Source organism: Egretta garzetta, unplaced genomic scaffold, assembly GCF_000687185.1.
Source record: "Egretta garzetta isolate BGI_Z169 unplaced genomic scaffold, ASM68718v1 scaffold70, whole genome shotgun sequence".
NCBI classification, from domain to species: domain Eukaryota; kingdom Metazoa; phylum Chordata; class Aves; order Pelecaniformes; family Ardeidae; genus Egretta; species Egretta garzetta.
The window spans coordinates 2445041-2457618 of record NW_009258539.1 but is presented as its reverse complement, the minus strand read 5'-3'; the positions used below and the strand labels follow the sequence as shown (position 1 = coordinate 2457618).

Sequence of the window (12578 nt, the reverse complement as noted above, 5' to 3'; positions counted from 1 at the left end):
CTTTAATTATAGTTGGTTTGGGACCTTTTTTTTTTTTTTAACCACATTTTTTTATGACTCTTTGAACTCTGGCTATTTATAATGGCAAAATAAAATTAGGAGTACTTGGATTCTGCTACTCTACACCTTAAGATGAAAAAGGCATTTGAAATGGGGAGAAGGAAGATGCAGGAGAGATCTGAAAATCAAACTGAGGAATCATTTATGCCATTGCATTCAACAGTGGTTTTTCAAAATAGGGAGAGGAGATGAAGTAGAAAAATTTTCCAAATAAAAAGCTTTCCAAAATCCTACTGAAATGAAAAAAACCCCATCAGTTTAGTATAAAAAAAAAAAAAAAAAGATACCTGACTCAAAGCAAGTGGATTGTGTTGTGCTTACAGAGTTAGAGGAAATGATGGCATTCATTTAAGTGAATGGCTTGAGCACAGAGTGTCTGGCAGCAGTATAGCTATTGTATTTTTCTGTATTTGGGAAATAAATGTTCCCTAGGGTAAAGCATACTATTAAGAAAAAATTGATCTGTTAAGGCTTCTCCTTGCTGCTTCTTCTTCACAGGATTATAAAGGTTCGGGAATATTTTATCTCTGGAAGCTGCATGTGTGATAGAATGAGCATCTTTGGCTGCCTCATGACTTTTGGCATCAGTAGGGAAGAGTCAGACTCTTTTAGGGCCTCTTTTGTGCCTCTTGCAGGTGGTGGGCAACTGTGCCAAGACCTACAACTGCTCAGTGCTCCTTGGTTTGGATTTTGTAGAATTGTGGTCCTAGCTGCCTGCATTTTTTCCCCCTCATCTTTTCAAGGCATCAGGTTTTCATATTTACTTGTTAGATGGACTTCATTTAGGATCCAGGTCATTTCTCAAATTCGGTGTTGGCTAAGTCTTGTTTGTTTGTTTATTTCCTGCCTTGATGTTTTATATAGGCCTTTTAGGCCCCATTTGGAAAGGCTTAGATTAAGTGATTCCGCCTGGAGGATGTCCTGTGCAACCTGCTCTAGGTGAACCTGCTTTAGCAGGACGGTTGGACTGGATGATCTCCCAAGGTCCCTTCCAACCTCTACCATGCTGTGATTCTGTGATTCCTGGAATACTAGTTACAGACAGTAAAGGGATCTTAATATAAAGTCACAGTTAGAGGAATGGCTAAATATTCTCCTATCCTTGGCAGTAACAAATTTCTTTTTAATAGGTATCTTCTATCAAACAGCTGTTGTAGTAGGCGGTTTAGAAACTTCATTGTATGAAAGGTTTCTTTTTTCCCAGCAGCTTATTAAATTGGTTTCTGCTGAGTTTATTTTCTCTTTCATATTAATAGGAGAAGATTGATAAAGATTAATTCTTGTTTAATATTTGAGATTAAAAATATCTAGCTGCATGGTTAATTAGATTCCTTTAAAATTAAGGGGAGCTCAAATGTTAGAATGGCAAAAGGAGATTGGGTGTTTATAATACAGCTGGTTCCTGTCTTGGAGAATAGAGTCAGTCAGTCCAGCTACGTGCTGCACTTGTTATCCCTTTTCAATATTGTGTAACTAGTGCAGTGAGGCTGTAGTTTTTTAGAGGCTGTTATGATGATGGATCTTTTCAGATGATTCACCCACTTCCTCCTACTCTTCCTGGCCCTTGAGACATTTCATTCTTTATTTTTATAAGGTTTGAACATATTTGTTCCAGTCAATCAGTAGTTCAATTCAACAAATAATATAGGGAATCCCAAAAGAAAGTTCATATCCAGTATATCTGTCTATACACTGTTTGCTTGCTTTTTAAATTTTTCTGTTTTATTCTATATTATACTCCGATTAAGTGAGCGGAGAAGCTGTGGGTTGATTTATTTTATCTCATTTCTCTGAAAGTCATCAGAGGCAGCTCTGTATTAAAAAAACAAGAAAGCAAACACTTTTCAGAATTCATGCTGTTGGCAGATCAATTATCATCTGATAAGAATTCATGATTTTGTATCACATAAGCAGTGGAGAATACTGTTGCAATCACCACTACTGGATAGTAGGAATAATGCCTTTTTAATGTCAAAAGAATATTGTTAAGTTTTTCAGCGTTGATCTCTAGGCAAGCTCTTGTTTAAAAATGCATTGTTTATTGGTTTGGGCTGATAGAGATATCCTTATTTTAAACTGGAACTATTTAAAACACAGACTTTGTGCCCAGTGATGCCCAATTAAGCACTGAAAGTTGCAGGGGGGAGGGAGAAGGCTGGAATGGAAGCAGTTCAGTGAAGGTTTTGTTTCAACATTAGATACCTGGATGCAGTCTATGGGGCACACTGATAATTACCAAAAAGATGGCATTGTACTGCCTGTGGAGTTCCTGAAATGCAATGGGTCACTGATGATTTTATTTTTTTAAGTAAAAAAGAGCCACTAGAGATAAAGCTGGTACGAAAAATGAGCCTTTGCTAGTGCTTAGTGTTTTAACCCTTTTGAGATTTGAGGATTAACAATATTCATCTGCTGAGTTACCCTGACACTTGGACAAGGTTCAGGTTGTTGTTTTGCATGCAGATGTTCAAGTCCCAAAAGAAAATGGAACTGAATTGTATGTGCCCCTTTAGCTCTATGGTATGTGAATGACCAAATCTTTGCAAAACTGAATAAAAAGTGAAGATTCAATTGTCCCTGAAAGACTACCTCTATTGAACATTGGCTGGCAGTTCTACTGTCTAAAAACTTGGTTTTGACATGAAAAAGGTGAGGTAGAGGGAGAATGACCAATGATGAAGTAAAGTGGTGGTGGTCCAAGTCGGCAAGCAAATTACGTGGGGTGGGGTGAACAGGAGAAACATTGTAATCAAGAAAATGGTGTGGCAGGGAGCCTGTGTCAAGTATATCCACATAAATTCACCAACAAGGAAGAACAAGTCAGAGATGGGAAGGTTGGGGCAGCCTTGCTGCAGTCACCATGAGTGGAGTTCAAGATCGTGAGCAGAGGGAAAGAAGCAAAAAGAATCACAACTCTGGACTTCAGGAGAGATTTTGGGTTGTTGCCAGGGACTTGCTGGGAAGAGTCTCATGGGAGACTGTCCTGGGGAGAAGAGAGATCCAAGAAAGCTGGTGGGAGTGGGTTTTTTTGGTTCTGTGTTTTGTTCTGTTTCTTTTTTTTCTTTTTTTTTGGGGGGGGAGAGGGTGGTGGTGTTTGTTTTGAAGGATTGCCTCTTCCAAGCTCAGGAATGGTCCATCGTGACAAGCAGGTAAGCAAGTAAAGGTGGCAGGAGTCCTGCATGAATGAACAAGGAGATCCTGACAAAAATAGACATAAAAAAGAAATATATAGGAGGTGGAAGTAGGGACAAGTGACCTGGGAGTCTAAGCATGCAAGCATAGGATTAGGAAGGCCAAAAACCACCTGAAGTTAAATCTGGCAAGGAAAGTGAAATGCAACAAGAAACACTTTACAAGTACACCAGAAGCAAAAGGAAGACGAGGACAAGTGTGGACCTGCTGCTGCATGGAACAGAAGACCTAGTGACAAAGCATGGGGAAAAGGCCAAAGTGCACAGTGCCTTCTTCATCTCAGTCTTTACTGGTAAGACAGGTCTTCAGGAATCCCAGCTCCCTGAGATCATTGGGAAGGTAAATTTGCCCTCAGTGGAGGAGAATCAGGTTAGGGAATATTTAAACAAACTGGACAGAAAGTCCAGGAGCCATGATGGGATGTACCTATGAGTGCTGAGGGAATTGACCAATGTCATTGCAAGGCTACTCTGTATAATCTTTGAATGATCATGGTGATTGGGAGAGGTGTCTGAGGACTGGAGGAAAGCAAAAGTCATTCCTATCTTCAAAAAGGGCAAACAGGAGAACCCAGGGAACTACAGGCTGGTCAGCCTCACCTCAGTCCCTGGGAAGGTGATGGAGCAGCTAATCCTGGAAATGACTTACAGGCATGTGAAGGATAAGCAGGTCTGCAGGAATAGTCAGCATGGATTCATCAAGGGAAAGTCAGGCTTGACCAACCTGATAACCTGTGATGAAACGACTGGCTTGGTACATGAAGGGAGAGCAGTGGATGTTGTTTATTTTTACTTTAGCAAGGCATTTGACATCACCAGTTTGTACAGACCATGTAAAAAGACAGTGAGGCAGACTGAGCTGACTGAGCTTCTGGGATGAGAGGGTTATGATCAGTGACAAAGTCTAGCTGGAGGACAGCCAGCAGCAGTGTACCCTAGGGGTCAATACTGGGGCCAGTACTGTTTACGATCTTAATTAACGACTTGGATGGTGGGACAGAGTGCATCCTCGGCAAGTTTGCAGATGATACAAAACTGGGAGGAGTGGTTGGTAGACCACATGAGCGTGCTGATATTTGGAGAGACCTTGACAGGCTGGAGAAAGGGACTAACAGGAATCTCATGGAGTTCAACAAAGGGAAACATTGAGTCCTGCACATGGGGAGGAATAACTGTATGCACCAGTACAGGCTTGGCGCTGACTGCCTGGAAAGCAGCTTGGCAGAAGAGGCCCTGGGGGTCATGGTGGACACCAAGTTGACTATGAGCCTGCAATGTGCCCTTGTGCCAAAAAAGACCAATAGCATCCTGGGCTGCATTAGGTGGAGTGTCACCACCAGGTCAAGGGAGGTGATCTTTCCCCTCTGCTCAGCCCTGGTGAGACACAGCTGGAGTCCTGCGTCCAGTTCTGGGCTCCCCAGTACAAGAGAAACATGAACAGCCTCACCTTGATCCCTGGGAAAGGGATGGAGAAGCTAATCCTGGACACCATTTCTAGACACATTAAGGACAAGAAAATCATTGGAAGTAATCAGCATGGCTTGACAAGAGGAAATGATGGTGGGTGCAGCTGAAGGCAGTGATCCAGGTGGCAGGTGCAAAGGTGGATCTGCCCTTCCTCGTCTTTTTCTTGGGTCTGCATTTTCCATGCTTGAAAGTCTCCTGACAGCAGCGTTCCCCATTGCAGCTCTGAGCACTGTTCATTGAGTGGACCGAGTGCGGAGGTAAATGGATGACTTCAGCAAGCTCCAGGAGGACAAAAAGTAGATGAGAGGAACAGAAGCATGAAGTATTGGCCAGATTAAGAATTCCTGGTGAAGAAGGACACTCCGCTGTGACAGGGAGGGCTTTGGGGCTGAACCTGGAGTGCTGCAAAACTTCTCAGTGTGTGAAAGCACATTCTAATCTTAACAAATTTCCCTGAGATTGGTTGGTACTAAAAGTGGCTGTACTAAAATAAAAGGGCCATGTAGCACAGTACTTTTTCTCTGACAAATTCACACTGCTGAGAGGGAAGAGCATTTTGTGAATGTTTGATATTTAGTGAAAGGTAAGTGACCATAACCTCAGTGGTAATTAGATGTCTTCACAATCACTGAAAAGTGTATTTGTTATTCAAGTGGATATATGTGGTATCTCTTTTAAAATGGTGTGGTTGAGAGCATTGTAGTAGCAGGATTTTTTTTTTTTTTCCTTTAGTTGTCAGTCCAGAAGAAGCAGGTAAATTGACTTTTGTTGGTATTGAAGGCAAGCTTGTTTAGGAGGTAGATCCAAGGAGGAGGTGGCAAAAGTGGTGGTCATCTCCCTTCCCTGTGTAAAGTGGCAATATTGCAGCACTGTTGGCTGTTGCTGTAGTGCAAGTCACCCATCTGCATTTGGAACTGGCTGATTGACAGAAGAAGATAATGGAGATGGACCTGTAACTAAGTGCATCTCTGCAGGAGGTAGGTAGATGTAAGATGCAATTGATAAACAAGAACAATTAGCAAAGTACCAAGAAAGCTTGTGAAGTCTAGACAGACTTTTGAAGGCTATGGCATGAGAGAAAAGCTGTTTGGATTGAATGTGGGAGAAGAAGGGTCCAAAGCAGAATGAAGAAATCGCTTTTGGATGGAGGCCAGTAAAAAAAAAAAAACAAAACAAAACCAAAAAAACCAAAAAACACCAAAAAAACCCCACTTGACAGGATTTGTAGTTGCTGCCTGGGGGGATTGGACATGCCCTTTTTCAAAAGCCGTCAGAGGTTGAGCATCCACAGGCCAGGTGGCTGCAGAGCAGCTGTTGTTCATGGGATCCCAGTGGGAAATAAAATACTAGCCAACCTTTTAGCAAGGCAATGTATCCACAAATAACCTAATTCTGTCAGAGCTTAGTCCCTGGTGGCCTAAGCAATGTTCCCGTCCTCCTTCACTGGGCTGCAACCTATAATCTTTTACTGGTTTTGTCTTCCCAAAGTGTTTTTCTTCTGACGCCTTTTTACTGACTTTAAGTGAAGCCAGCAGCCAGCTTTTTTAAAGCCCCCTTAAAGCATCTACGTGCATGCAGAGATTGTGATTTCAGTGAGCTGGAGTGCTTCGTGATAGAGGGACTCTGGATGCTCTTGGCTGATGGGAGTGCCTGAATTTTTTTTTAGGGAAGGGTGAGGGAATGGGGACACAGCAACACCCAGGCATGTAAAACTGAAAGAACTTAGCTGCTCAGCTGGGGCCCTAGAGAGGAGGTATTCTGGGGTAGAGTGGAGTGCAGGAAGGGTTTGAAAGGATGGAGGACCTTAAGATAGAAGGGAACCTTAGGATAGGTGGAAAGGGACCTGGGGTTCCTGGTGGACAAGCTCAATGAGTGAGCGGCGTGCTGCTGCAGCCAAAAAGGCCAACAGGATGCTGGGTTGCATCAACAAGGGCATCACCAACAGCGATAAACAAGCTGTTATCCCACTCTATTCAGTGCTTGTCAGGCCACCCCTGGAATACTGTGTACAGCTCTGGTCCCCGCTGTGCAAAAAAGATGTGGACAGGCTGGAGAGGGGCCAGAGAAGGACCACCAAGATGACCAAAGACCTGGGAAGCCTGCTGTATGAGGACAGGCTGAGAGAAGTGGGTTTGAGCCAGACTCCTTTCAGAGGTACACAGTGAAAGAAGAGGCAATGGGAACAAGCTGGAATGTGGGAGATTAGGAAAGCTTGCTTTTTTTTTTTTAAAAAGAAAAAAAAGTTAGTCAGATTTTGGAACAGGTGCCCAGAGATATTGCAGGCTCTTTACTTGGAGTTACTCTATTACTCAAGATTCAGTGGGACAAAGCCTTGATCAACCCAGCCTGGCTGGCCCTGCTTTGGCTGTGAGCCTAGACTAGGTGACCTCCAATATTCCCTTCCAACCTAGATGGTTCTGTGGGTCGGGGTGGGAGACATAAGACCTAGAGTCTGTGGCATTGGAGAGAAAGCTCTGGAGCTGAGGTCAGGGATCAAAGCGTAGGGAGCTAATAGTGAGAGGTTTGGGTTATGACAGGGTCCTGCTTGAGCCCCTGGTTTGGGAAGATAGGCATAGAAAACTGTCTCTCCTGTCATCCTTCCTGGCTCTACCTCTTCAAATTCCTTTTTTTTTTTTTTTTTTTTTTTTGCTGTTGGAAATATGGTAGTTACAACTCACAGTTATTTTCTTGTTAAGGACCCAACTCATACACCATTGAAACTGCAGCCTTCAAAACTAGGTCGTAAATGCAAATATTTTTGTCCTGCAGAGTCAGTAGCAGAACTGCTAATCTGCAAGTTGCATTATTTAAACTGACATTCTCCTTTTTCTTTTTTTCTTTTTCTTTTTTTTTTAAATTGTGGAATTGTGGCATCACAGCATAACACCACTATCTATTTACATGTTTTGGTTTGGGTTTTTTTTTATGGCTTTGAATAGCCGGTGCAGAATTGCATATGCATTTCTAGCTAACTCTACACTGGCATAGTATTAAATGCACACTAATTACAGGGAAGGTTTTCTTTTACTTCTGTGGATGCACAGGATAGTCCCACTTTTGAGCTGCTGTCAACCTGGGCTCAGCACAATTTGAATTATTGATGAGGTACAAGCAAAGAGGGTTTACCAAATGTCCAGAACTGCTCAGCTGTCTGCGTTTACTTATCCTGATCTACCACAAGATTTTCCTCTTGACTGTATGCCTGAGAGGTGGAGGATAGATTTATTCTTCTCTGTCATGTGTGTGTCAAAAAGTACAGGGAATATATCTTAATAAAAAAAGCATTTTATTTATGTCTTGTAGTTTTTAGTGCTCAGTCTGTTAAAAAGTTCTTACAGATCATTGAATTGTATCTCCAAATTAAAAGATTCTATTTTCTTCCTTCTAGGAAATTGAAAAATGAGCTTCTGGAAGCGCGAAGGAAAGGTGGAAACCGTCATTGTCAACAGGAGAACAGCAGGATCTGTGTTCGCTGTCAGAAAGGCCTGGGCTTAATCTTTGACAGAGGAGACGTGTGCCAAACCTGCAGACTTCGAGTTTGCAATAAGTGCCGTGTCATGGGAACTGATGGGCAGTGGAAGTGCTCGGTGTGTGCCAAGATTGCGTAAGTTGGGCAACTTTCATAAACATGTTTAGAGATCACCGCTGTGTAAGTAATCTTGTGCTGGTGTTACTGTTTTACATCCCCTTAGCACAAAACCATATGCATAACAAGTACACAAGGGAAGAAGCTTCTCTGGTGGTTTTATTTGCTGTATCTTTTCTTTCCAGTTCCAAACCAGTTTCAATGAGCTTGCCTTCTAAAGAAAGCTGCAAGCATCAAAGCTGTTGGTGGGGGGTACTCTGGAAATGACAAAAAAATCAGTTACCAGCCAGTGACGGTCTATACACATCATGAAAATGTAAATGTAAGAATTGAGTAATTAAAAATCAACAAAACAGAATTAAGAACAAGCGAGGGCTGTATGTTCTGGCTAATGTGGTAGGTGGATTTGTAAGGAAAAAGATGTAAAAATTGTTGAGTCCAAGCCCTTCAATCCATGTTTCTGTCCTTACTTTTTTTTCTGCGTTTATAGTAATTGAACATCTCTGCATGAAGAGAGAGGGCTGTATTTTTAATTTATTAGTGAGCATTTTAAAGTAAATTATGCTATGGTGGGAGGTAAAGAAAAAGGGGATATCGCATTTCTCACAGTTGGAGTATTGAGCACGGGGAACGGAGGAGGAGGGTGGCAGATCACAGTGCTGCAAAGCAGAGAAGCAGTATTTAACGCAGGATATCAAGAAAATATACAAAAAGAGATGTTATATGTTCAAAGATATTTACTTGGTGTATACTTGGAAGAATAATTCACTTGATTGGTGTGGTAAAATGGGGTTTTGTAGCTTGACTCAGTAAGATAACCATGAAGGAAAAGAGAAATGTACTGGGCAGTAAGACTCAGTTATGTATCCTGATGTAAGAGCTGGATGATAGAAGAAAAAGACGTGATAAAATAATCATGTTAAAGGGGGAAAGAATCAGAGTAATTTCAGAGGGATTTTTTTTCTTTTTTTTTTTTTTTTACAAAACTTTAAACAAATCAAACCAGGAAGATAAGGGGGGAAAGAATCAGAGTAATTTCAGAGGGATTTTTTTTTTTTTTTTTTTACAGACCATTAAACTAACGAGATCAGGAAGATAAGGCTTTTTGTAACTTGTATCAGAGAGTGAATCCAAATTGCTGGTTATGTTAGACTTTGGCTACCTGGACAGTTAGTGAAAAATTAATACAGCAGGACATGGAGTTTAGGGTTTGTGACTTCTAACTTCAGCTTTAGAAGGTTAACATGTGCCTCAACCTTCTCTGCAGCCAGTGGGGCACATCCAGAGGACAGTGTCTCGCCTCTTAAGATGAATCATGTTCAAATGCTTGATTTTGTGAAGTGATTTTAAATTGGTAGGGGCCTGGCTGAGCTCCTTGTAGTTTGCTCCAGTCAGTTTCTGAGATGATCTCAGTGCTGTGCCTTTCAGAAATGATGGGATGCAGGTGAGATGACAGAGTGGAGAATGGCAAACACAATACTAGTCTTTAAAAATGAGGAAAGGAAGAACAGAGGGGTTGTTGACCCTGTCAAGTTACCTTTAATTTCTCTAAAAATACTGAAACAAATGATTGCTGTGCTGTTTGCAAGCCGAGAGAAGATGACTGGACGATGAGTAAGAGCTGACTCAAGAACAAATAATGTCAAAACCAATTTAATTTCCTCCTTTGATAGGGTGACAGACCTCATGAATAGAGGAGGATCTGCTGAATTCTTATAACTTGACTTAAGTGAACTTTTTGGTACTTTCTCTCGTGCTGTTCTAGTAAGCTGATAAACAAGGGGAGCTATGCCCTGCAATAAATTCTGTCAGTGTGATTGCAGGCCTGCCTGGAAAATTATAAAGCTCTGTTCTCAGGTTTCCCTGACCAAAAAAAAAACCCCCCAAACCCACCCAAAAAGGTAGTGATATAGCGCCGAGTGTTTCCTGGCTTTTTACTGTTAAGTATTTTAGTTAATGACTTCGATGCAGGTGACAGGATACTGAGAGGTGCTGCGGGCATGCTGAAGGACAGGATTAGGATTCATAGCGATGCTTACAATTTAGAGAAGTGGTTTGAAGGAAAAGCAAGTGGTGGCTCCCTGCGGGCATGTGGAATTACTACATTTGGGCAAAAATGCAGCTGCGGAAACATAGAATGAGGATAAAAACAGCTTATGCAGCTGTTCCTTAGGAAACGATCTGGGTATTGTACTGGATGAAAAGCTGAACATGAATCAACGGTATTTTCCACTGTCCAGTGTCACACAGGGATGTACAAGCAGAGTTATGGCCTGTAAAATACATGACGCAGTCCTGTTTTATGTAGAGTACTCTGCCCGGTTTTGTGTAGTGCACTTCATGGTGGCCAGCTGGAAAAAGTTCAGCAGAAAAATCATGATCACGAGCCTAGCACACAGTGTGTCCAGAGTAATGGAAGGAGCCAGAAATGTTTGGCCTAGGCAAGAGAAAACTGACAGTAACTGAGTTTTAAATCTACAAAAGGCAGCCGCATCGAGGAGGCATACAGGCTGTTCTGTGTACTCACTTGGGATAGGAAGAGTAAGGTGATACTTAAACTGCAGGGAAAGGAGTTAGGTTAGGTAGTATGAATACCGATAAAACTTGGAGAGGTTGCAGAGTCTTCTTTTAAAGACAGGTTGGATAAACCTCTCTCAGGAACGATGGCATCAGGTCCTGTTTTGGGGCTGAAAGATGAATGAAGTAATTTCTCAAAACACATGCCACCCCTATTTCTTGTGATTGTGCTGCAATTCTGTTTGCCTAGCAGTCGTCTTGAAAACGAGTTCTGGTTGAAGCCTGCTTCTAAGTTATTACAAACCAGGGTGTAATTTGTTTGCAAAGTGCTAAACTTTGCTAAAGTTCTGTCCGTGTTGGGTACCTTTATTAAATTGAAATCTCTCTCTGTCCTTCCTTTTGGTTCTTATACAGTGTTTTTGCAAGACTGTAGTGACAATTAATGATCTTTAAAATGCCTTTTACGCTACTAGAAGTACACAGAGAGATTATCTTCTGCGCGGGCAGTGTAGAGATGAAAGTTTGAGATAGGTATTTCAGTTAAATCATTGTGCGTAGTTCAAATTCTTTCAGTTCTGCTTTCCCCTCACTTAAGTGAGAAATGCAGGGCATATTAAAGTTTTAAGGCTTTTAAAATTACATTTGAGGGAGTAGTCAATTGATTAAGTTAATGCAAATAGGGCCTTTGGCAAGATTAAAAGGCAGGTGGCAAGGAAAAGAAAATGGGAATCCAGTGTTAGAGACAGTTACGCTGTATGAGTAGCAAGCAAAAGGCAGGAGGAGGAGGGGAAAAAACTTTCAGCTCTGTAGCACTGATCTGCATGCAGCACTTGTGTCTGTCTGATTGGATGGTTTCACCGTGCTAGTGGCTCTGCAAAAAGTGTTAGGAAACTTTTTTTTTTTTGGCCCCAGTCCTTTTCTTTTAGCAACCTTGATGAATGCGACTAGGTTAATGTCAGTATCTGTCCAGACTCTAGCACCTGCTGTGCTGTTCCATTAGCAGAGCCAGGTTATACTGTTGTTATAATGTGTGTGTATGTTGTCAAGCATACTGAGAGACCCTTACAGGGCAGGGAGAAGGATTCGTGGCCTTTGTGGACTCTTTCCAGTTTTGGTGCTATACTAGCTCTTGGCTGTTCTGTCAAAATTGTCATCAAGAATGTCAGTTAAGTGCCGCTTAAGGTGATGGTAGTAACATGTGCAAGTCCTGTTACAAGGCCATCAGTTATAGCCGCTGGACCACATTCAGGAGCAAGTTTCTCCGAGCTGCTGGGAAGCCCTACTGTGTTACGTCTGGTTTCGGTGAAGAAGGTCTGGTGCTGGCTGTTGAGTGTGTTTGTGCAAAGAGGGGTTGACAAGCACTACAGAAATCCCTTGAATTACACAGATAATCCAAAATGGTTGCTGAAACAAAGAACGTCTTGTGGCAATAAAACGTAGATGATATCAGCCAGCTTCTGCCCATTGCTTCATTTATCACATTTTGACCTTTCCTTCCTTCTGAGCACCTTGAGTCCTGCCTAGCCACTCATAGCACAGGAGTTTGGGATACCTGTAATACAGCAAAAGGACATTCTGTCACATAGCCTGGGATCAAGTGTTATCGTTGCTTTAACATTTATGGTGCATGTATGTCTGGCTACCAAAAAAATAAAAAAAAAAAAAAAAAGGTGTTGGGAAATTGCAAGTATGCTGACTTTGACTTGAGGATCAGGTAATTTCAAGATGCTCATTTTTTAAGGATATGGTAAAACACA

General features: G+C 41.9%; 1 protein-coding gene across 1 annotated transcript in view; it reads left to right on the top strand.

Moving 5' to 3' along the window:
* Positions 1 to 12578, top strand: part of SYTL5 (synaptotagmin like 5) — a 56684-nt gene that overhangs the window by 5076 nt on the left and 39030 nt on the right. Inside the window, exon 2 of the mRNA XM_009646389.2 lies at positions 8107 to 8322. Coding sequence (XP_009644684.1) covers positions 8107 to 8322 — 216 coding nt within the window. The remainder of the gene's footprint in view (positions 1 to 8106; positions 8323 to 12578) is intronic.